Source organism: Dromiciops gliroides, chromosome 3 (assembly GCF_019393635.1).
Source record: "Dromiciops gliroides isolate mDroGli1 chromosome 3, mDroGli1.pri, whole genome shotgun sequence".
Lineage (NCBI taxonomy): Eukaryota > Metazoa > Chordata > Mammalia > Microbiotheria > Microbiotheriidae > Dromiciops > Dromiciops gliroides.
In genome coordinates this window covers 666,272,166-666,296,518 of record NC_057863.1, presented here as the reverse complement: position 1 = coordinate 666,296,518, position 24,353 = coordinate 666,272,166, and the positions used below count along the sequence as shown (strand labels likewise).

Genomic DNA, 24,353 nt, shown 5'->3' with positions numbered 1-24,353 from the left:
TTGAGTTTTTGCCATTTAGTCCACCTGTCTCCATCTCTTCCACAAGAATCTCTTGAGATGTCTTTTCACATATTTTGTGAAAGCTCTGTTAAATTATATCTGCAGCATTTCCCTGATCTACCCTTTTCTACATATTCACTCATGGTTTCTTTAATAACTCATGCTAAAATGCTGCCAGGAACTTATGTCAAACTGGATGACCTCAAGTTTGCAGAGCCTCATCCTTGTACAGGCAAAGCAACAATCCCTCCCTGGACCAAAAAAGGTTATCTCTTTCTGACCAGTTGTCCACCCCCCTTCCCATATGTGGGCTGAGAGGAGGTTCTGTCATCCAGGCAGTCTGTGCTGCACTGCGTTCTCCCCTTACCCCAGTGAGATGCACTTTTCTAAGTTGGCTTGAGTTGGAAAATTATTCCATTTCATCCTCTTCTTGGTTCTGCCACTCCAGAATTCATTTTGAGACATTATTTTCAAGTTCTTTGGAGGAGAATTTGGGAGTGCTCAGGAGAGTCCCTGCTTTTACTCCATGATATTGACTCTGCTCCAATTCCTTTCCTTTTTTGAAAACCAGGACACTTGGCCTTTTCCATTCTGACAGTGCCTCTCTGGTGCTCCAGAACTGACTCTGACCCATTGGTCACATCTGCCAGTTCTTTCGTTGCCTGAGCGTGTTGCTCCTCTGGGCCAGGTGACCAGAACTCATCAAGGACGGCTAGGTGCTCTCTCACTTTTTTTTTTTGGTGAGGCATTTGGGGTTAAGTGACTTGCCCAGGGTCACACAGCTAGTAAGTGTCAAGTTTCTGAGGCCGGATTTGAACCAAGGTCCTCCTGACTCCAGGGCTGGTGCTCTATCCACTGCACCACCTAGCTGCCCCGTGCTCTCTCACTCTTCCCCAGTCTTATTGTATGTCAGCTTTCTCCTAGCCAATTTTGTTGTCCTCTCCAGTCCAAAAGTCACTTTCCTTGGTTGAGAAAACAAACACAATAAGGATTAAGCAGGGGGCAGCTAAGTGGCACAGTGGATAGAGCACCGGCCCTGGAGTCAGAAGGACCTGAGTTCAAATCCGGCCTCAGACACTCGACACTTACTAGCTGTGTGACCCTGGGCAAGTCACTTAACCCCAATTGCCTCACTAAAAAAAAGGATTAAGCAGTCCGGTCTTCTCTCTGTTGTTACCACTGCCTCATGTACCCTGAACAGTAGTTTCCTCCTCTTTTGATCCCCTTTCCCCAGTATTGCTGGAAATAAGATTTCTGTTGTTGGCCTGCTTCCGTCACTAGCCTCATATCATTCTGAGCCTTACCACTCCTGACATGATTGGGGGAGGGGGGCAGGGCAATGAGGGTTAAGTGACTTGCCCAGGGTCACACAGCTAGTGTCAAGTGTCTGAATCCGGATTTGAACTCAGGTCCTCCTGAATCCAGGGCCAGTGTTCTATCCACTGCGCCACCTAGCTGCCCCCTCCTGACATGATTTTACAGGATCTTGTCATGCCTTTATATTCATTCTCAATTACCTGCCCTTACTTCTGTCTTGTTCCCATGTATTTTTTTAAATTTATTTTTGTTTTCAACAAACATTTATTTTATTTTCCATTTACATGTAAGGTTAGTTTTCAGCATTCATTTTCATAAGATTTAGAGTTCCAAATTTTTTTCCCTCCCTCCCTTTCCTCCCCCCTCCACAAGATCTCAATCAGGTTATATATGTACAATCCACAAGTGTTCTTTTTATCAGTTCTTTCTATAGGGGTGCATAGTAAGCTTCCTCATTAGTTCCTGGGGATTGTCTTGGATCATGGCCCTGCTGAGAGTAGTTAAGTCATTCACAATTGCTCATTGAACAATACTGCTGTCACTATGCACAATGTCCTCTCAGCTCTGCTCACCTCACTATACATCGATGTTCATTAGTCTTTCCAGGTTTTTCGGGGATCATCCTGTTTGTCATTTCCTGTAGCACAAGTCCATTCCACTACAATCATATAACACAGCTTTTTCCATCATTCCTCAATTGATGGACATTCCCTTGATTCTCAATTCTTAGCCTCCACCAAGAGTTGCTATAAATATTTTTTTGTACAATTTCCCCCCTATTCTCTTTTTCATGATTACTATTGTTAACTGTTTCCCTTCCATCCTATTCCCTTCCCGATGATATTTATTCTATTATCCATCTTCTTTCATCCTATCCCTCTTCAAAAGGGATTTGCTTCTGTCTGTCCCCTCCCCCACTCTGCTCTTCCTTCTTTTGCCCCTCTCTCTTTATCCCCTTCCCCTCCTATTTTCCTGCAGGGTTAGAGAGATTACTCCACCCAATTGAGTGTGTACATTATTCCCTCCTTGAGCCAATTCTAATGAGATTGAGGTTTTTGAGCCAATTTTGATGAGTGCTAGGCTCATTTACTGCCCAGATTAAATAGATTACTCCACCGAGGTGGGTGTGTCTGTTAGTCCCTCCTTGAGGCAGTTCTGATGAGTTTAAGATCTTTGAGCCTTTTCTGATGAGAGTAAAATTCATTTACTGCCCTGTTCCTCTCCCATTTCTTCCCCCCACTCCATAAGCCTTTTCCTGTTACTTTCAAGTAGGATTTCGCTTCTGCCCTTTCCCCCTCCCCCAGTGAATTCCCTTCACCCCTCAATTTAACCCTAAAGATGTTATCATCTAGCTAAGTGACACAGTGGACAAATCATCACCCCTGGACCCAGGGGCATCCCAGCCAAAGCCTGGCCTCAGACACAAGACAGTTGCCCACTGTACAACCCCAGCTTCAATTTTTTTTATGGTTCTCTAGGGTCTTGTATATGAAAGTCAAATTTGCCATTCAGTTTAGGTCTTTCCATCACAAATATATGAAAGTCTTCTTTTTCATTAAAGTCCCATTTTTTCTGCTGAAAGATAATGCTGAGTTTTTCTGGGTAGGTGATTCTTGGTTGGAATCCCATTTCCTTTGCCCTTTGGAATATCATATTCCATGCCCTCCGGTCCTTTAATGTAGAAGCTGCTAGATCTTGTGCTATCCTGACTGGGGCTCCACAGTACTTGAATTCTTTCTTTTTGGCAGCTTGCAATATTTTCTCCTTGACCTGAGAGCTCTGGAATTTGGCTATAATATTCCTAGGAGTTTTCTTTTCGGGATCTCTTTCTGGAGGTGATCGGTGGATTCTTTCAATTTCTATTTTAGCTTCTTCTTCTAAAATTTCAGGGCAATTTTCCCTGAGAATATCTCGGAAGATGATGTCTAAGCTCTTTCCTTGATCATGGTTCTCAGGTAGACCAATAATTTTCAAATTATCTCTCCTGGACCTATTTTCCAGGTCAGTAGTTTTTCCCAGAAGATATTTCACATTGCCCTCTATTTTTTTATTCATTTGGATTTGCTTTATTGTGTCTTGGTTTCTCATAAAGTCACTGGCTTCCATTTGTTCAATCCTCATTCTTAGGCAATTATTTTCATCAGAGAGCTTTTGTACCTCCTTTTCCATTTGACTTTTCAAGCTGTTGACTTTTTTCTCATGTCTTTCCTGCATCACCCTCATTTCTCTTGCCATTTTTTCCTCTACCTCTCTAATTTTATCTTCAAAGTCCTTTTTGAGCACCTCTATGGCCTGAGACCAAATCGTATTTTTCTTGGAAGCTTTAGATATAGGGGCCCTGATGTTGACATCTTCCTCTGAGGGTGCCCCCTGGTCTTCCTTGTTACTGAAGAAACTTTCTATGATCCTCACCTTTCTCTGTCATCTTATCTTGCCTTTCTTTTACTAGACTTTTAGCTCCTTAAAGTGGGGCACTGTTTCCAGGCTGCAGTATCCCAAGCTTCAGAAGTCCCAGGTGGTATTATTTAAGGAGAATCAGGTTCTTCCCTCACCTGGCCTGTTTCCTAGTCCTAGATGATCCCAGACCAACTTGCTAATCAACCAGCTTTGTGTGTTGTGGTTGTTAGCTCTGACAAGCCTGTGCCCCTCCCCGACCTGGGCACTTCTACTAGAGCCTACCTCCTGGTTCTCAGCAGGGGTGTCAAATCCAAGTTCTGCCTTAGCACCAGCATAGACCCCTGTAGTCTCTCCCCTGTCCAGGGCTCAGCCCACTCACCAGACTGTGAGCTTAGTTCCAGATGACACTGGTGCTTCAGCTGATTCAGAAGCTCTGGGGGTCTCCTTCTCTGGTGAGGACTTCCTGAGACTGGATCTGTGTCACGGTGACTGTGGGGTTGGGCCCGACTCCTCTGTCAGCACAGCAGCTCCCTCCTTCTGACCTTCCAAGCTGTTCTTGGTTAGAAGATGATTTCAGCACATTCTTCTGTGAGTTTTGCTGCTCCGGGCATTTTCCTATGGCCTTATTTGGATGTTTTTTGGAGGGATCATGTCATGAGTTCAGGAGCTCCCCCATGTATTTTTTTTTTTGCAGGGCAATGGGGGTTAAGTGACTTGCCCAGGGTCACACAGCTAGTAAGTGTCAAGTGTCTGAGGCCAGATTTGAACTCGGGTCCTCCTGAATCCAGGGACGGTGCTTTATCCACTTCGCCATCCAGCTGCCCCTCCCCCATGTATTTTTAAACCTAAGTTACTCAGTGAATTCCCCATGTGAGCACATCAGTCTCTTCAGACAATTCCCATTTTTCCTCTTCATGCAAATTGCTTCTCATTATTTCTTTAGGATTTCATTCTTGAGCATCCTCATCCTTCCTGGACTGACTTCTCTTGTAGAACGTTCTTATTTATCTTTCCTCTGAACTTTTAAAACTCTTCTCTTCCAATATATAGGGCATCTGGCAAATGAAGCCTGACTTTCTTCTCTGTCTTTGTCAAAAAAGCTCGAGGTCAGTGGTGACAAATTCAAATATAGAAGGGAACCACTAAACTTTACCTAAGGATCCCTGTGGGCTGCTTGTTGACTTAGAAAACCACATTAACATTATCAATTTTCCAGTATATTTTAATTTTATTTTTTCAGTAATTCCCAATGACATTTTAATCTGGTTGGGTGGTACTGGGGAGTATTGTGTCCCCAAGTCTTGTTTGATACTTCTTCTCTAACGTGTCTGTCATTTCTACTTCAACAACTAGTTCCTTGCTGTCAGAGCTTTATCTAGAAAAGAACTTACTTTGTTTGTTTCACTGCATTTTGATGATGAAGTTATTACTAAGACAAAAGAAGAAATTATTTGTTGCTCTGATTTTGGTTGACATTTATTCAACAAATATTTGGATAAATAAAGTCTCCCATCACTATTATAGCCTGTGCCAGGCTAGTCATGTTTCCCAAACTCATCATTTATTTTTTCTTTGGATCCAGGTGCTCTGTAGTGTACTCCAATGAAAAATTACTTCTTTCTCCATCCATTGACTTTATCACCCCAATGTTCTCCACCATCTTTGTCTTCCTGTATTTCCTCAGTTTATCTTCTTAGTATACAATGCTACTCCTCCTCACCATCCTTTTCCCTTGTCTTGTATCTTTAAATAAAGTTTAGGCAAGCAAAGACATATTCCAGTCATGCATTTCTTCCCACCAAGTCTCAGTGATATATACTTAAGTCATAATATGCCTCCTGCAATAAAACCTCTAGTTCATCTTGTTTATTGCCTAAACTTTGTATGTGTATAAATATTTGAAGTGATGGGTTTTGCTTCTACCTTCTTTCTTGGATTGTGTCTCCTGTGGACTTCTGGGTGTCTCAATTGCTATTTCCCTTCTTCTTCATAGTAACTACTCTCTGTGGTGTCTAATTTGGTTGGTATGTGTAGGGAGTTTCCTCCTTTCTCTATCCCTTTTAACTTAAAGCCCTTTGGATAAAATTTATAAGACAGCAAGAAATATATTCTTACCAAATTTTGTCATATGCACTCCATTCCTGGCTGGGAACCTGTCATTTTTTTTTAAAAGATTTTATTTTTTTCCATGGGGGCAGCTAGGTGGCAAAGTGGATAAGTCACCAGCCTTGGATTCAGGCAGAGACCTGAGTTCAAATATGGCCTCAGACACTTGACACTTACTAGTGGTGTGACCCTGGGCAAGTCACTTAACCCTCATTGCCCTGCCCCCCCAAAAGATTTTATTTTTTCCTAATTATATGTAAAAACAATTTTTAACATTCATTTTAAAAAAATATTGAATCCAAAATTTTCTCCCTCTCTCTCCTCCCCACTTCTAGAGAAGGCAAGCTATTTTATATAGAATATGCATGTGCAGTCATGCAAAACAGATTTCTATATTAATTGTATTGCAAAAGAAAACACAGACCAAAAAGGAAAAAAGCACAAAAAACCAAACAAACCCCAGAGTTAGAAAAAGTTTGCTTCGGTCTACTTTCAGACTCCATCAGTTCTTTCTCTGGAGTGGGGTGGGGTGCAGCATTTTCCATCACATGTCTTTCAGAACTATACTGGACTGCTGTATTGCTGAGCATAGTTAAATCATTGACAGTTGATCGTCTCACAACGTTGCTGTTACTGTGTACACTGTTCTCCTCATTTTGTTCCCTTTACTTTTCGTCAGTTCATGTAAGTCTTTCCAGGTATTTCTGAAGCCATCATGCTTGTCTTTTCTTATAGCACAATAGTCTTCCATCCCAGCCATGGTCCAAAAATCTAAACCCCATCTTAGATGCAGTCATCTTAGACAGTCTAAATTAGTCTGTCTGCCCCTTTTAGTCTGTCAGTCCTTTCTCAGCTTGCTCCCCTTTAGTCTGTCTCCCCACCATGTCATCTATCTGTTCCCCTCAGTGTGTCTGAGTATTCCCATTCATTAGTATCTCCTCTCTGTCTTTCCCTCCTCTTTTCTCTTGCCTCTTGCAGGGAGGGGGGAGGGAGGGAGGGAGAGAGAGAGAGAGAGAGAGAGAGAGAGAGAGAGAGAGAGAGAGAGAGAGAGAGAGAGAGAGAGAGATTGATTGATTGATTGATTTTCCCATCAATCTGTGGGTTTGTCTGCCTTGAGTTTATCTTTCTGTTCTCCCCTCAGTCTACATGTCTCCTCCCTAGTCTCAATCTGTCTTCCTCCACTGGTGTCTTTCTTTTCATTCCATCCTTCCTCCACATTGAGCTCCATACAAACTAGATAATTCCTGCCCCCCCCCTTCAATCTATCTGTTCCCTCTCCCAGTCTGTCTTGCCATTTGGTCCATCTGTCTCTCCTCAATCCCACCCTTTGAGCAGAGTTCAAATGCACAAATACAGACTACCCCCATCCCAAGGCCTATTTCCCTATCAATTTGTCTATCCCTGCCTCAGTTTGCTTCTTAAATCGCACCTTCTCCTCTCCTCAAGGAGCTGTGTCCTGACTGTATAATCCCCTCATAATCTGTCTGTCTCAGCTATCACCTGTGCCCTCCTCAGTCTGTCTGCCCCTGCTAATACACCCCAATGTGTCTACCAGCCAGTCTCTGCCCTCTCCATCTATGCCCTATCTTTTTCATTTATCTGTCTCTAGCTCCCTCCACGTTGAATTGTGTCCAGATTGGACAGTGCCCCCATCCTCATTCCCTTCTTCACAAGGACCCCTGATTTCACCAGTGTACCTCATCCCCATAATTTCATCTCCATTGTCTCTCTCAGGCTCTGACGTCAGCCCTCCCCTCCCTGGGCCTCCTTCGAGACCCCTGCAGTGGGGGTAGGGGCCCCACCAGGCCCCTCCTGCCCCCCCCAACAACCCCCCAGTCCTCCCTGACTTTTGCCTCAGGGATCGGTAAGTCCATACACCGTGTTCTTCTCCCCAGACCCTCTGAAATACTTTGGGGACATCTCTTGCCTATTCTTTCCTCTACTGTATTCTTTTCTTTCTGTCCTTTTAATATTCTCTGGGGAGGGTTTGGTACTCCAGTAGAGCCCTTCCTTCTCCACTTCCCCCAAGAGATATTTCTCCTCGTTCCACTACCCTTCTGAAATCTCTTCCTTTGAATGGGCTTCGAGTCCTGTTGTCACTTTATCCTCTAGAATAAGTGACTGTCAGAACTGAAAGGAGCCTTAAAGACCACCAAGCCTGAGCCCCTCCCTTTCACAGATGAGAAACTGAGGCCAAGGGAAAGGAAAGGTCAAGGCCAAGGTCAGGGCTTCCTAGTGAGTAAAAAGAACCTCTAGAGACCATCTATGATTTCTGTAGTGGACAGGAACTCGGAGACTCCTATTTGGCAGAACTCGGAGCGATGGAGAGTAGCAGGTACAGCGAGGTGGGCTTTAGCTCATCACAATTCACTTGTATGGGCATTTAGTAAATACTACCGGAGTTAAAAGTTCTGTATTAAGCAGAGGGTGAGGTTACCCTATGTGACCTCCAGACCTTTGCCCAGCATGTGCCCTGTGCCCAGAATGCTCTCTTCCTCTTCACCTCTGCCTCTTGGGAGCTCTTGCTCCCTTCCAGACTCAACTCAAGCACCACATACTTCGAGAAGTCTTTCTTGCTTCCCCACACTGTCAGTGTCTCACTTCCCTGAAATCACCTGCTACTTGTTTTGTTTTCACTTCTCTGTGGCCATGTTGTTCTCCCCCAAGTAAAATGTAAGCTCCTCTTATGAATTAATGAAACAGTTATCAGGCACTGACTAAGATGGTCCCTGCTCTCAAGGTCACATTTTAATAGAGAAGACAACCCCTTGAGGGCAGAAGCCCTGTTATTGTCTCTGTATCCACCCTGTGTGTAGTTGAGAGTCTGGCACAACTTCTCAGAATCACAGGATCTCAGAGGCAGAGATATCTGAGCCATTTAACTCAACTCTTGCCCCCCAAAGAGTCCCCTCTCCAGGAGAGGTCTTCCAGCCACTGCTTGGCAACCTTCAGGGAGGGGCAGCTCCTTCCATCCTGGACAACTCCCATTGTTAGCAAGTTCCTCCAGATCCCCAGCCCAAATGTGCCTTCCCCCTTCCCCCAGGCTCCTGGTTCTTCCCTCTGTAGCCAAGCATAGTTTAAACCACCCCCTCCCTGGTGCCCTGGTGACTGGTCTGGTTCTAATGAGCTGCCAATCTTCAATTGTACTCTCTCTTCCTAGCTCCATGTTGGTCCTGGATTCAGCAAGGGCAAGCAAGGCCTTGACAGTCCCATCCAGCTCAGCATTCTAGGAGACTGTCCATGTTATCAGTGTCTGAAATCCCACAACTTGTGAAGAAAGTACTGGATCCCATTTGGCTTTAGGGAGGATAGAGCTGAAGGTCACAGTCAGATTTAGTGCTGGAATGGAAAGCTAATCCGACCCTCACACTTTACACAGGTGGGGAAACTGAGGCCCAGAGAAGGAAATAAATGGATGGCCCCAAGCTGAAAGGAGTAGCCGAGACACTGAATGCCAGTCACTATCCCAAAAGATCTTCCCAGCCTAGAGGCTGACTCCAACCAGATGGGATTCAGTGGGGTTCAATGCAAATCATTATACTTGGGTTCAAAAACAATCTACTTCATAAGCACAAAATAGAGAAAGGTATGGTTAGACAGGAGTTTGAAATAGCTCAGGGGAGTCTAGTGGACCACAAGTGTGATAGGAGTCAAAAGGACAATGTGGCTGTCAAGAAATCTAACGCAAGCTCAAGCTGTGTGGAGAGGCCCAGTTTCCAGGACAGGAGATGACCATTCCACTGTGCTCTGCCCTGGTCAGATTCCATCTGGAACATTTTGTTTTGTTCTGGGCACCACATTTTAGGAACAAAAGTGATAATGGGGGGAGTATCCAAGGAGGGTAACCAAGATGACAGAGGACCTCATGACTATGCTGTTTGAGGATCAACTGAAAGATATGGAGATTTGCATGAAGACAACTGGGGGTGGGGGGAGCAAAAGAGGTGTCTTCAAGTACTCAAAAGCCCAAGATGTGAAAGGGGACTAGACTTATTCCCCTTGGCCCCATAGAACAGAACAGGGAAAATGGGAGAAGATGCAAAGGGACAAATTTAGGCAGGATGGTAAAGAAAAACTTTGTAACCATTGGAGCTGTCCAAAAGTAGCCCCTTCTCCCTCCCTGGAGGTTTACAAAAAGAGGCTGGGTGGGCAGGAAGTAGAGCAGATTCCTTTAGGAGTATGTGTTGGACCGGTGGCCAAGAAGATATCTTCCAACTCTGAAATTCTCTGATGCTGGGACTTGCCCAAGCCACTGAGGTGGGGGGGGGGGGGAAGGGGGGAATCTAGACTTAAAGATTAGGCTGTCAGAGGAGTGAAGGATTTAAGAGAGAAAAAACTGAAGAGATTGAAGAGAGAGAAATCTGGAGGTGAAGAGATCTGATAGAAAGTCATTGCAATAGTCTGGAAGCTCTCAGATTCCTTGCATTTTTAAGTGTTCCTACTATTACCACACTTTGTGAGAAAAAGATCTATCTGGTCTTGGTTATTAGGGAGAGCAGTATAGTCCCTTGACACCTTGGTCATTTTCTAATGACAAATAACAGCTCACATTTTGCTGTCTATACTACTTTACTGCTAACAAGGGCCTCTTTGGACATCAGCCCAGTGAAATAGGGAGTGTGAGTAGTATTCTCCCCATTTTCAGAAGAGGCAGCTGAAGGGAGGAAGCACTTGCCCAAATCCACAGATTCCCAGAATTCTAAGGGACCCCTGAGACCATGTACTCCAACAAGAAGCAGCCCTCTAGCATGTCTTCAACACTGGTCCTGCAGCCTCTCCTGAAAGCCTTCCATTGAGGGGGAGTTCACTATTCCCAAGGAAGCCCTTTCCCCTTGGGGACAGCCCTCCTTGTTAGAAGGCTCTTCGAACCTAGCCCATCCTCTCCTGCTTCCTTATGCTCCTCATCCTGCCCTCTTAGACTAAAATGAACACACCAAAGCCTTCTTCCACGGGCCAAGCCTTCCAATGACTAAAGACAGTGATCACATTCACCTGATGAACTCCTCCCTTCCCTATCATATGTCTTATCCAAGCTAAGCATCCTCATTTTCTCCCCAAAATCCAGGCAGCTTGAACTTGAAGCCCTCTACCATCCTGGACATCTTCCACAGCATCAGTGTCTTTTCTAAACTGTGATGCTCAGAACTGACCACAAGGCTTCCCAGCTAGCGGCTCTGGTCTGGGGACAGTGTCTCTGGACTCTTCTAATCAGCCTCAGAGTCCCTCCTGAGCTGTCATGGCCTACCGCTGGTATATACTGAACTTGGAACCTACCAAAGTCTTCCGATGTCTAGCCAGGTCTCCACCACCCTAAACATAGAAAGTCAATTTTTGAATGAAAATGCCATCCTCTACATTTCTCCCCATTAGATGAGACCTTGAATTCACCCCTTCCTTCTAGCCTGTTAAGATATTTTTGGCTGAGATGTTGGGGTTCACACACACTTTTGTGTCATCTGAAGATTTGATAAGGATACCATATAACCAAGTCATTGGTGAAAATGTTAAACAGCACAGGGCCAAGCACAGAGTCCTGGGGCACAGAAACCATGTCCCAAATTGACATCAAACCTTCCACCGGTGCTCTTAAAGACTAATCATTCAGGCAAGTCTGAATCTATTTATCATCTAACCCACATCTCTCCATCTTTTCCACGAGAATATCATGAGACACATTATCAAATGCTTTACAAAACTAAAGAAATTCTATTCAAAGGATTCCTTCCACCCACCAGTTCAATGACCCTTTCCAGAAAAGGAAATGAGTGACATGGGCTGGTCCCTTTTATTTCTCTTTCATTGATGCCTTTTTGTCATTACCCAACAGGGAGCACTTTTTTCCCTTCCCCCCTCTCCACCACCATGCATGTCAAAACTTTCCTTGGGACAAAGACAAACAATTCAGTGAATGCATCTAAGTGGACTGTTCTTGAGGGGAATCTTGGCATTCCTTAAGTTACAGTAAGGTTCTGGGTAATGTGCCCTAAGGTGTCACATGACTGACTGCTTGACTTAGGAAAAGGACACTGGATTTTGAGTGAGGACATGAGTTCAAATCCTGCCCCTATCCCTTACTGCCTCTGTGACCTTGGGCAGATCCCTTTCCCACTTTGGCCTCAGAGGTTCCCTCCAGCTTGCAATCTTTGATCCATGACACAATTCTCTCTGCACTCTCTACCTCCCAGGGCTATTGAGAGGAGATTGATTCACAAACCATTTGGGGAGGTGGGGAGCAGGTTTGTGATCTGCTTGTTGTGGTGATATCCCAATGAAGGAACTCCCTTAACCAAACACAGGTCAGGTCTGGCTCTGCAACTTCTAGTATTAGAGAGGGCCGAGAGCTCCCTCTGAAGCCATGTGTCCTCACAACCAGTGTACCTCAGAGGTGGCATGTTGGAAGTCAGCTCCCTTGCCAGAAGGCTAAACTGCCTCTTGTGTGTCCTAGGGCAGGTTCAGTATGTCACAGTGATCACAAAGACCTGGGCGAACTTTGGCTTCTGGGTGCCCCTCAGGCAAATCCCCAGACTAAATTGTGAAGGGAGCTTCTTCTGCCACTGAAATCACAGGTCCTCTTTGCAAACAAATACAATAATAATAGTTAACTGCCAATGACATAGCACTTCTAGGTTTGTGAAGTGTTTTATGAACAGCACCTCATTGGATTCTCCTAACAACCCTGGGAGGTAAATGCTTACAGGTGTCATTATCCCTATCTTACTGGTGAGGAAACTGAGGCTGAGAAAGGTGCAGTGACTTGCCCGTGGGTATTGAAATGTGGGCCACTCTTATGGTTCATCCCTGAACTGTGGCTGGGTTCATCCCCTTCCCTTTCCCCTTCCAAGAATACTTCAGACACTCCACAGCCAGATGTCCTTTGACTCCTGGGGACCCCATATTGATGGCTTGGTGGCTCCCCTCCAGCTTCTTCTGGCATCAGCCACCCTTCCCTACAGCAGCCTTTGGGGAAGGAAGGGAAAGTCAGGAAGGGGCTGGAGAGAGGGAAGCATGACTCTAATGTCCCTCTTGTTGCCTATTCTATCTCTCTGCCCTTATGCCCTACCCAGTCCAGCTTTGATCCCCACCACCGTTCCCAGCCTAGTTATGAACGGCCATCTTACCTACCCCCTGGACCAGGCCTCATGCTTCGACAAAAGTCCATTGGTAAGTCCTGCATGTGGCCAGAGAATGGGCTGGGGAGGGTTGGGTATTGCCTTCCCAGCAGCCTTGAGATCTGAGAGCCTTCTCTTCTGCCCTTGTCCCCAGATTCGGGGGCTGGACTTGTGTGACCTTGAAGTGTCATTTCCCTGATTTAAGCCTCAATTTCCCCCTTCTGTCAAAATGGGGATGGTCACTTTTTTATTTTTTTATTTTTGGTGAGGCAATTGGGATTAAGTGACTTGCCCAGGGTCACACAGCTAGTAATTGTTAAGTGTCTGAGACCGGATTTGAACTCAGGTCCTCCTGAATCCAGGGCCGGTGCTCTAACCACTGTGCCACCTAGCTGCCCCTGATGGTCACTTTTTTGCCCCTCTTATCTCAGTGGGTTGTTGGGAGGAAATGGTTTTGTCAACCTTCAAACGTGGGAGAAAGGTGAGTTAGTTCTAGAAGTGTCTCAAGATGGTGGGCTCTCTCACAAGCACAAACCTACTCCTGGGATCTTGCCATCTCACTCCACCCAGTGCTTGGTAAGCACCTATGGGAGAGGCAGTGCTGCTTCTCAGTCAGAGAGCTGGCCTCGGCATCTCAGAGATCTGGGTGCAAGTCCCAGGGGTGGATAGAGCTCTGGACTCGGAGTCTGCCTCAGACACCCATTGGACCTCAGGGGACACTTTGCCTTTTTAATTGTGACTAGTTGCTTGTTGTGAGGGTCAAACGAGACATTTCCAAAGCTCTTTGCAAACCTCAAAAACCCCTCTGGCCGCTATTGTGCCGCCTGGGTCACCCTGGGAAGGCTCCCAACCTGGAGGCGAGCTCTCTGAGATGCTATAGAGGCGACAAGCAGGAGCACTGCGCTTTAGTGGAGAGAGTTTCCTCAGCGGGGGCTCCCCGTCCTCCTGGGGAAGGAGCAGCTCTAATAAGAGAATTCCGTCGAGCGACGGCACTGGGGACCCAAAAGCAGAAGAAAAAAAAAGGGAATCGCAGGAATGCCTGCCCATGAGGGACTTCCTGACAGTCTCCTTGGTTCTGAAGTGTCAAATAACAACCACTCACTTGGCCGAGGCAACACCCCAAAGGCCAGTTAAAAGTCCCACTGCTATTAAGCTGGGGCCGGCCCAGTCATTTCCTAAGTAGGGGAAACTCCCGGCTGCCAGTGTTCCACAGCTAAGGCTTAGACAGTTGTTTAAATCACTCATCCACCAAGTGACTTGCCCAAGGCCACTGAGTCAGTAAATTTCGGAGGCAGAATTTGAATACGGGCCCTCCTGGTTCTGAGTAGGGCTCTCTGCCCATTCTGCCGCGACTATTTACAGGCGCTTTGGGGGTTTGCAAAGCCTTCCCTCAGGCCTACCCATAGTTAGTAGGTGGGTGAAGCTCCTCGGACTAATCCAGGGCTGGGCTGTGGGTCTGCAGTCCAAGGCCGGGCCTGGCCAAATCCACGGAGGCCTAGCATCACCAGAGGGCTGGCCACTAGGTGATGGCTTGTTTTGGCCAACGCAACTGAGCAAGGCGACTCCTAAGGCAGGAGGGGTTGTGATCTGCACCAATGGATGGGGGGCAGCCCACAGGAAAGAATTCACAGAGCCCGGAAGTGTCGGAGTAAGGTAGGGACTGCCCAGCTATTCCCTCACCGCCCCCCGCCCCCACCCCACTCCACCTAATAATCGAGAAGGTCTAGAGGCTTGTGGGAGAGGTCCCACAGGCTAGCTCACTCCTGATTCACTCCTCCCTTCCACTCACGCCCATTCAGGGGCCGCTGAGGACGACAGGCCGTACCTGACGCCCCCAGCTATGAAGTTCAGCCGAAGTCTGTCTGTCCCGGGCTCGGAAGATATACCCCCACCCCCGACGACGTCCCCGCCTGAGCCCCCTTACAGCACCCCGCCAGCCCCATCCTCCTCTTCGGGCCGACTCACTCCCTCCCCCCGGGCTGGGCCATTCAACCCAGGGAGCGGGGGCCCACTGCCTTCCTCCTCCCCGGCCTCTTTTGACGGGCCCACCCTCCCCGATTCCCGGCCTTCAGGCCGAGACAAGGGTCTATACCACGCGGGTCCAGGCGTTCTGCCCCCTGCCCACCACCATCCTCCGCACCACCACCACCACCATGCCCCGCCCCCTCAACCCCACCACCACCACGCCCACCCGCCCCATCCTCCCGAGATGGAGACCGGTGGCTCTCCGGACGACCCCCCGCCCCGCTTAGCCTTAGGCCCCCAGCCCAGCCTTCGGGGTTGGCGGGGCGGCGGCCCGAGTCCTTCTCCCGGGGGCCCAGGACCCTCCCCTTCCCACCACGGCGGTGGCGGCGGCGGCGGCGGCGTGGGATCATCCCCCGCGCCTGCCCTGCGTTATTTCCAGCTCCCGCCCCGGGCGGCCAGCGCCGCCATGTACGTGCCTGCCCGCTCGGGCCGGGGTCGCAAAGGCCCCCTGGTCAAACAGACCAAGGTGGAAGGCGAGCCCCAGAAGGTGAGCCCCGGGGCAGGCCCAGCCCCGGCGCCCCCGTCGCCAGCCGCCCCGCAGCAGGTGGCCGAGAAGAACTCCATCCCCATCCCCACCATTATCATCAAAGCCCCGTCCACCAGCAGCAGCGGGCGCAGCAGCCAGGGCAGCAGCACGGAGGCCGAACCCCCAGCCTCAGCGGATGCCGCCGGCCCCTCCCCCGCTTCCCCGGTTCCGGCCCCCTCCCCGGGGCCCCCGTCCTCCCCTCTGCCCGCTCCGCCCTCGCCCAGCGGCCCGGCCACCTTGGACTTCACCAGTCAGTTCGGGGCAGCCCTAGTGGGGGCGGCCCGGAGGGAGGGGGGCTGGCAGAACGAGGCCCGCCGGCGCTCCACCCTCTTCTTGTCCACCGACGCCGGGGACGAGGACGGCGGGGAGGCCGGCCTGGGCGGCTCGGCTCCGCCGGGGCCTCGCCTCCGGCACTCCAAATCCATAGACGAGGGCATGTTCTCTGCCGAGCCCTACCTGCGCCTGGAGGCGGGCGGTGGCAGCGCCTACGGGGGCTACGGGCCCGGCCGAGCCTACGGAGGTAGTGGCAGCGGCGGCGGCGGTGGCGGCGGCGGCGGGGTCAGTGCCTTCACTAGCTTCTTGCCCCCGCGCCCCCTGGTTCATCCGCTCACCGGCAAGGCCCTGGACCCCGCGTCGCCGCTCGGGCTGGCTCTGGCGGCCCGAGAGCGGGCGCTGAAGGAGTCCTCCGAGAGCAGTGGCGCGCTTCCGCAGCCCCCTCCGAGGCCCCCGTCGCCCCGCTACGAGGCCCCCCTCCCGCCCCCTCCCCACCCCCACCACGCGCACCCCATCCCTCACCACGAGCCAGTGCTGCGCCTATGGGGCGCCCCGCCCCCCGAGCCCGGGCGGAGAGAGCTGGGCTACCGGGCTGGGCTGGGGAGCCCGGAGAAGCCCTTGCCTGCGAGTCCCCCCGCGGCTCGCCGCTCCCTCCTGCACCGCCTCCCTCCCGGGCCTCCCGGCGTGGGGCCCTTGCTGCTCCAGCTGGGGCCCGAGCCCAGCCCGCCCCCTCCTGCGGCGAAGAGCTGGCGGGGAGGAGGGGGCCCCGACGACTCGGAGCGCCTCCCCCTGCACGTGCGCTTCCTGGAGAACTGTGAGCCCCGGGGAGGCGGGCGAGGGGGCCCCTCGGAAGACGCGGCTCCGGGGCCCCCGCAGGCCTCCGCCTCGTCCCCCCGGAACCGGGAGGAGAACGGGCTGCCCCTGCTGGTCCTGCCCCCGCCTGCCCCGTCGGTGGACGTGGAGGACGGTGAGTTTCTCTTTGCGGAACCACTGCCGCCCCCCCTGGAGTTCTCCAACAGCTTCGAGAAGCCTGAATCCCCGCTCACGCCCGGCCCCCCGCCCCCACTGCCCGACCCGCCTTCCGTAACCACTGCCGCCGCCGTAGCCCCGGCCCCTGGTCCTTCCCCGGCGGCAGCCTCCGGGCCGGCCCTGGACTCTACCGCGTCCAGCCTGACGTCCTACGACAGCGAGGTGGCCACGCTGACCCAAGGAGCCGCCGCCGGCCCCGGCGACCCCCCTGCTCCGGGGCCCCAGGCTCCCGCGGCGCCCGCCCCCGCAGCCCCCGCAGCCCCCGGCCCGGGTCCTGAGCCGCCACCTGGCACAGACTCGGGCATCGAGGAGGTGGACAGCCGGAGCAGCAGTGACCACCCTCTGGAGACCATCAGCAGTGCGTCCACACTGAGCAGCTTGTCAGCCGAAGGAGGAGGTGGGAGCGGCGGCGGCGGAGGCAGCAGCGGGGGCGGCCCCGAGCTCCTAGACACCTACGTGGCCTACCTGGATGGCCAGGCTTTTGGGGGAGGTGGCGGGGTCGGCCCGCCCTACCCCCCGCAGCTGATGACTCCGTCCAAGCTTCGAGGCAGGGCCCTGCGGCCGGGCCCAGGCGGGGGCCTCCGGGACCCAACCACCCCCACCAGCCCCACGGTCTCGGTGGCCGGCGCCGACGGCCTGCTGGCTCTGAGTGGCTGCGGGGGCCCCCAGCCTCCTGGCTCCTCCGACACCGATGGGGCTCCAGGTCCCTCGGGGGCGACCTCACTGCCCCGAAAGCTGCTACCCTGGGAGGAAGGGCCAGGCCCACCCCCGCCTCCCTTGCCCCCGCTGCCCGGACCCCTGTCCCAGCCCCCACCCTCGGCCTTGGCCACGGTCAAGGCCAGTATCATCAGTGAGTTAAGCTCCAAGTTGCAGCAGTTTGGGGGCGCCGCGGCCGGCGGGGCCTTGCCCTGGGCCCGAGGAGGCAGTGGGGGAGGTGGGGACAACCACGGAGGCCCCAGCTATGAGCGCACTGCCTCCCTGCAGCGACAAAGGTGAGCTGGAGGCTGAGTCCTCAGGGATGACGGGAGGGGATGAAGCGGATTCTGGAGGGAAGGAAGGGAAAAGGAGTGGGTGGCCTGGGGCCGAAGGGACAAAGGAGAGGTTCCTAGCCTTGTGCTCCTTCCCTCCTTTGTCTCTCTTCTCGAACTTCTCTATCCTCACCTGCTTCTCTCCTGCATCTCTCCTCCCGACTCTGTCTCCTCCCGGACTCATTTCTCTCTATCTTGTTCCTTCGTTTCCCTCCCTGCCCTCCTGTCCTTCTCATTTCTCCCTCCACCTCCCTTCTCTCCCCAATCTCTCCTCTGCCTCCTCATATCTCTCCCATCCTTTCTCCTGTTCCTTTCCCTTCATCACTTTTCTTGTCTTTCCCTCCCTTCTCCCTTCTCCCTCTTCCCATCCCTCCCCGTCTGTCTGTCTGCCTGTCTGTCTCTGTCTGTCTGTGTGTGTGTGTCTCTCTCTGTCTCTGTCTCTCCCTCCCTCCCTCCCTCCATCCCTCCTTCCTGGCTTTCGGTCTCCACCTCTCTCCGTCCCTCTCCCCCTCCCATCACTATTTCCGTCTGCCTCTTTCGCCATTCATTTATTTCTCCTCTCCCTTCGTATTCCTCCGTCGCCTCTCCCGCTATCCCTCGTTCTTCCTGAACCTTCCCTTCTCCCCTTTTCTCCTCTCTCTCATTCTTGTATCTGCCAATCCGTCTCCTCCATCCCTCAATGTTTCCATTCCCACCCCTATCCTAGGCTCGCGGAAGACCCCCCATCTTCGCTTCTCTCCAAGCCCGTCAGCAGCTTATTCCAGAACTGGCCCAAGCCTCCGCTGCCGCCGCTCCCCTCAGGGTCTGGGGTGACCCCAGCATCTGGGGGAACTGGCGCCGGGTCGCCCTCGCCGTCCTCATCTTCATCCACCCGCCACCTCCAGGGCGTGGATTTTGAAATGCGCCCCCCTCTACTCCGACGCGCCCCCAGCCCCTCCTTGCTGCCCCCCTCGGACCACAAAGTCAGCCCGGCTCCCCGGCCCTCTTCTCTGCCCATCCTGCCCTCTGGACCCCTGTACCCTGGCCTCTTCGACCTTCGAGGCTCGCCCACTGGAGGGGCTGGGGGCGCCTCGGACCCCTTCGCTCCCGTTTTCGTGCCCCCTCACGCGGGGATGGCGGGAAGCCTGGGTGGGGCGTTGGCCGGGGCCTCACGCTCGCTGTCGCCTACCCGCCTGCTCTCCTTGCCCCCGGACAAGCCATTTGGGGCCAAGCCCCTAGGTTTCTGGACCAAGTTTGACGTGGCCGATTGGCTGGAGTGGTTGGGCCTGGCCGAGCACCGAGCTCGCTTCCTGGACCACGAGATCGATGGCTCCCACCTGCCCGCCCTGACCAAGGAGGACTACGTGGACTTGGGCGTCACCCGGGTGGGGCACCGAATGAACATTGACCGAGCTCTCAAGTTCTTCCTGGAGAGGTGATGGCCGGCCCACTGAGGACCCTCGGGGAGGGCTCTCGCACAGCGGCCCCGCCCCTCCGGAATGCTGGCCAGATGTCACGTGATGCTCCCATTCGCCCTCCCCCCCCCCCCCCGGACCTGGGCTGGCCGCTTGCTTCACACTTGCTCCACCGGCCGCCGACAGTCATCCTACTGGACATGCGCACCTCAGAGGAGGGGGCAGCTGGGACTGGACAGTGTGTGCGTCGTCGTTGGGTGAAGGGGGGAGGGGAACCGGTGGGGGAGACGCTGCCCCACTCCCTCCCAGGGAGATGGCTGAAGCTGTGGGAGCTGGAGGGAGAGAGGCGTAAGGAGGGAAGATGTACCCCGACCTCCCCCTCTCCAGGTCCCTAGGGGAGGAGGAGAGAATAGCAGAGCCATAGACGGGGAGCCCCAAGGCTAATTGGATGAAGGGGGCTCCCTGGGCAGCAGGGGAAGGGGGCAAAGCAGGGGTCCCCACTCTCCCCAGGCCCCAGAGTTGACCATCCACCACGCCCCCAATCCATCCCCATCTCCCGCCTGACCTCCCCGCCCCAACCTGAACCCCCATTCCTCTTCTGCCCTCATCTCTCCCTCCCTCCCATCCTCTCCTGCCTCCCGGCCTCTTGCACGCTCCTTGGCACGCCCGCTCGCCTATGCGCCACCACCTCCCCTGGGCTGCAATTTTGCACACATTTGCGCTGTCTCATGCTTTCTTGCACACTCCCTAAGGTGGTGCCTGCAGGTCCCTTAAAGTCGATGCGACCCAGCTCTCTTGCACGCTCACTTTTTTCTTCCCCTCCGTCTTAATGACTTTGCCTCCCATACTGTGCTGCCCTCTGCTCCACTCACCCGTGCTCAGGATCCCTGCTCCTTTGGGGCTGCCTCGGACCCTAGCTCCCATCCGGGTCCCCTCGGCTACCATCTGGCACATTTCTCCCGCTCCTAGCCTTCTTTCTCTTCTTTGCACTCGTTCCATCTCCTGTCCCAAACTCCGCTCTCACACGGTCCACTTGTTCTCATTACCTTTCCCGGCACACTTGCACTCACTTTCACGTACTGTTTGCTCCCTTAGGACCCTCCTCCTCGGGCCCAGCTCCTCATTCGCACTTGCTCGACTATTTACAACACTCGCACACTGCCTTCTGGTTCTGCTCCTTCCTTGCTCCTCACCGCATTCTCCTCTTGCACACTCACTCTTCCCTTGCACGCTCCCTTGCTCTTCCCTACACCTTGTTTTTGCCCCTTTCTAGTCCCTCCTCTTGCTCACGTATCCCCCTATTCCTGGCTCCTCTGGCTCTTTTCTCCCTTTTTCTCGCTCGTCCTGATAATACACTTGTACACCCTGCCTCTTCCCGCACACTTTCTTGCTGTTCTTACACTTTCCGATCTTGCGGAGTCTTTTCTCCTTGAGTCTCTTGCACACTTGATCTTTTGACGTGGTTTCTTTGCACTCCTTTTAGAATTCCTGCCCCTTTTCCACACTCGTTTCCTCCTCTCCTTATGTCCCCGGCTCACTGACTTCACTGTGCTTTCTTCTCACACAGCTCTGGCACATTTCCTTTTCTCCCTGAGTTTTCTCTTACAAAACTCGTCTCCCTTTCCCCTCTTGCTCACTCACTTTTCTGTTTCTGCTCCTTCCTTGCTTCTCACAGCATTCTCCTCTTGCACACTCACTTCTCGGTCCGATTCCTTCCTGCTCTCCCGGTGACCCTTCGCATGCCCCCCTCGCCCTCCAGCCCTTGCTTGGCTCTCCGTGCCTAGCTTTTCTTGCCTCCCTCGCCTCCTGCTCCTCGACGCTCTGGAGCCCCTACAGCCCTTCTCTCGGACACACTCACTCGCTTTCTTCCTGCTCCTGGAATGCTTACTCTTCCTCTACACTTACACTCTCCTTGCACACTTGCCTTTTCTCGGATTTACACTTGGCTGATTCTTCCTAGTTCAGCCCCTCCCGCTCCCTTTCTTCCTGTCTCTTGCATGATGGTTTCTCTCCCTCCCCCCCTTCTAGCATGGCCTACCCTCTTTCTCCCCCCCCCCATTTACCCAAAAGCTCCCTTCCCACTACCAGCTCCCTCACAGACCCCTGGGGAGGGGGAATTGAAGTCGCCCCTCTCCTTACCCTAGGGACCCCTCTCCCACTTCCATATGGGGGGAAGGACAGCCCCTCTAAGCTTCCCCACACACACGTTCAGCTGCCAAAGAAGGGAGCTCCCTTTCTTCCCCCTCACTCTAAGCCCACCCTCCCTTCTGCTACCCCCCAAATTCCCGGGGGGCTGCTCCGTCCATGGGTGGGGGGGGCTCCCAGCCCTCTTCCCCCTCACCACGTCAGGGATCTGCGGGTTATCTTGTGGGAGGGTTGGGGGGAGGGGGGAGAAGGGGGTGAGGGAATCCGTCCTCCCTCCCTCATGTCCGTCGTCCGTTGTTCTCCCCCACCCCCGGGGACCCCGCGGTGTTCGTCTATCAAGGGCTTGTTCATTCCGGATGGGCACCGCGGAAGGGGGCGGGGTCAGGGAGGGGGAGGGAGGGGAGAGAGACCCAGGGTGGGATGGGAGGGGGGCGGGGGAGGGTCCGAGCGCGGGGGGAGGTGAAACAAAGAAAAAAAAAACAAAAACCCACAAAAAAAGCTCAAATCAAACCCCGAAGAATTGTCTTCCAAAGGGTGGGGGGAGGGGGGAGGGGCGGGGGGGGGCAGGACGCCTGGGTTCCTGGGGGGGGGCGGGGGCGGGGGCAAGAAAGCAGCCGCGCAGTAAGAAGGCGGATTCTGCCACTCGCGAGCTGTTCGACCCTGGGCAAGTAGCCCGACCTCACCGGACCTCAGCCTCGTCCCTCGCGGCCAGGACGGGGTGGAGGGCTCGAGGCTCTCCACGTCCCAGGCCCGGTTCTTTCCACGCCCCTCCCGGGCCGGGGTCGGGACCCAGGCGTCCGAGCCGAGGCCACGGTCTGGGGAGGGGCAGGGGAGGCAGGAATAGATGGGGGTGTCCCCTCCCCCTCCCCGATTTTGCAAAGAAATGGCTTTTTGTACCGGGTCATTCTTTATAATTAAACTCACAGTATCCACCCTCCCCTCGAGCCAGCACCGCCTCCTTTCTAGGCAGGCCCCGCCCCCTGAAGCCCCACCCCGTCCCGCCAGCCCACTCCTCCAGGCGAGGGGCCCGCGGGGCTGGTGCGCAGGCGTCACTCCGCCCTCAGTCTTCCTCAGTGGGCCCTGCCCCCAGGGCCTCGAGCATGCGCCGTCGGGCCAGGGCTCGGCGCAGGTGCAGGCGGTAGTCTCCGAGCAGGAGTTCGTCGTGGCGCGCTAGTGGGTGGAGGATCCCGCGGGGGCGGAGCCCCGAGCGCAGCAGGCGGGAGCGGGTCTGGAAGTCCGTGACGGTGATGAGCCACCTGCGGCGAGAGGGTGTGGCTGCCGGAGCGGCCCCGCCCCACCTCCGCGTGCCCATGTCAGCCGTGGGCTCGGAGCACCCGGAAGCCGCGCCTAGGCGCATGACTCGGTTTCCCGGTCTCAAGAACGAGCCGTACCAGCCTTCGCCCCACTCCCGCCTGTCTCTCTCTGACTTGCACCGCCCACTCTCCCCTCCCGGGGGTCCTTCCCCTAACTGCCCCCCCCAGCCCGGGATGACGTCACACGGCCCCCTCTCCCCCATCTCGAAGCTCCCGGATCTCTAAGCGCCACGAGGATGAGTTGTGCTCCCGGCGTCCTCCTAGTGTCTCCTTTGTCCCAAGGTCATTCCACATGTCCCTCCTCGGGCACAGGGTCACTCCCTAGGCCTCCTGTTCCTTGTGTTCATGAGCTGGTGGTCACTCTGCACCGCCCTCCCCCCCACACACACACACTAGTTAACAGTGTCATGCATTCCCTATAGGCTTAAACGGAGGCTCACTCCCTGCATTCCTGGCCTGTCCCTGTGTCCCTGTGTCCCACTCGAGCGGTCATCATTCCCTAGAAAGTCAGCAAGGGGTCACAGCTTTCTGCCTCTCATCTGTAACATGAGGGGTCGGGCAGGATGACGGATCTGATCCCAAGGATATTAGAAGCCTATGATCCCCTTGTATGGTGTCAGTCAACGGTCACCCTGTGTCCTCCATTGGTGGTCACTCCATCAGAGGGCCACGGCCCAGTGCTTCAGCCATTCATTCCCTGTGTCTTTGGTCAATGGGGGGGGTCACTCCTCATGCCCCTGGTCTGTCCCAGGGTCACTCATGTCCCTCCTCAGTCGTAGAGTTATTCCCTGGGTTCCCCTTCAGGCATAGCGTCACTCCCTGTGTCTTTGGTCAATGGGGGGGGTCACTCCCCACACCCCTGGTCTGTCCCAGGGTCGCCCCGTGCTCATACTCAATTTTGGGGTCACTCCGTTTCTCCAGTCAGTCAGTCGGTCTGAAAGTCGTTTTCCACGTCCCTATATTTCCCATGGGTCCCCAGGGCTGAGTTGGGCGGCTCACCGGTCCTTGCGCCCAGCTGTCCCACAGATGACATTCATGTTCTCGTAGCGGATGCTGCTCACTCGCCCGCTCTCTAGGGCGCCTGGCACCTCAGCCTCCAGGGCATCCAGCAAGTCCAGGTGGGTGAAGTCATACTCCGGCTAGGATTGGGAGGAAGGCCCCCAATCTAGAGCCCAAGTTGGGCACAAGCTCCCTTCATGGGGCGTGGCTGTCAGAGGCCACGCCCCCTTCATTGACTACAGCTCGAGCTCTAGAAGGCAGGGGTTCAAGATGGGCCCCCCTCGGGCTCTGGTAGCCAGCAGGGGATGGGAGGGGTCGTTGGGAATCAGAGGGCGGGCTCACCGCAGTCTCCATGCACAAGCAGAGGGGCTGGGCTGGGGGTGGGCTGGGGAACTTTCGGATACAGGGGAGCTCCCGGTCCAAGGCCTCATACTCCGCTAGGATCTGACGAACCTGAAGCTTCCTGGGAAGTTGAGTGGAAGGGGATGGGGGCAGAAAAGGTCAAGAGTCAAAAGTGGGAGGTCAAGTCTGGTCAAGTGTTGAGGCAGATGTCAGGGACTGGGAAGCCAAAGGTAAGGCCAGATACGGAGATCCCAAGATTAAGGTCAGAGGCCCTCAGACTCACGAGGATTTGACTGTTCTGCCCAGGCTCCGGGCCTGCACCTCTTCTGGGGTCTCCAGGTCCATGAGCA

General features: G+C 53.7%; 2 protein-coding genes across 3 annotated transcripts in view; one reads left to right on the top strand and one right to left on the bottom strand.

Moving 5' to 3' along the window:
* The window catches only part of SHANK1 (SH3 and multiple ankyrin repeat domains 1), an 81,027-nt gene extending 59,274 nt beyond the window's left edge, over window positions 1-21,753 (top strand). For both annotated transcript variants that reach the window (XM_043990788.1, XM_043990787.1), the window contains 3 exons: window positions 12,885-12,981; window positions 14,729-17,774; window positions 18,517-21,753. In XM_043990788.1, coding sequence (XP_043846723.1) covers window positions 12,885-12,981; window positions 14,729-17,774; window positions 18,517-19,228 — 3,855 coding nt within the window. In that variant the 3' untranslated portion in view covers window positions 19,229-21,753. The remainder of the gene's footprint in view (window positions 1-12,884; window positions 12,982-14,728; window positions 17,775-18,516) is intronic.
* A 166-nt stretch (window positions 21,754-21,919) lies between these two features.
* C3H19orf81 (chromosome 3 C19orf81 homolog) overlaps window positions 21,920-24,353 on the bottom strand; it is a 6,811-nt gene continuing 4,377 nt past the window's right edge. Inside the window, exons 3-6 of the mRNA XM_043995274.1 lie at window positions 24,287-24,353; window positions 24,004-24,124; window positions 23,662-23,801; window positions 21,920-22,605 (exon numbers count right to left, since the gene is read on the bottom strand). The exon at window positions 24,287-24,353 is cut by the window's right edge and continues 12 nt beyond it. Coding sequence (XP_043851209.1) covers window positions 22,410-22,605; window positions 23,662-23,801; window positions 24,004-24,124; window positions 24,287-24,353 — 524 coding nt within the window. The 3' untranslated portion in view covers window positions 21,920-22,409. The remainder of the gene's footprint in view (window positions 22,606-23,661; window positions 23,802-24,003; window positions 24,125-24,286) is intronic.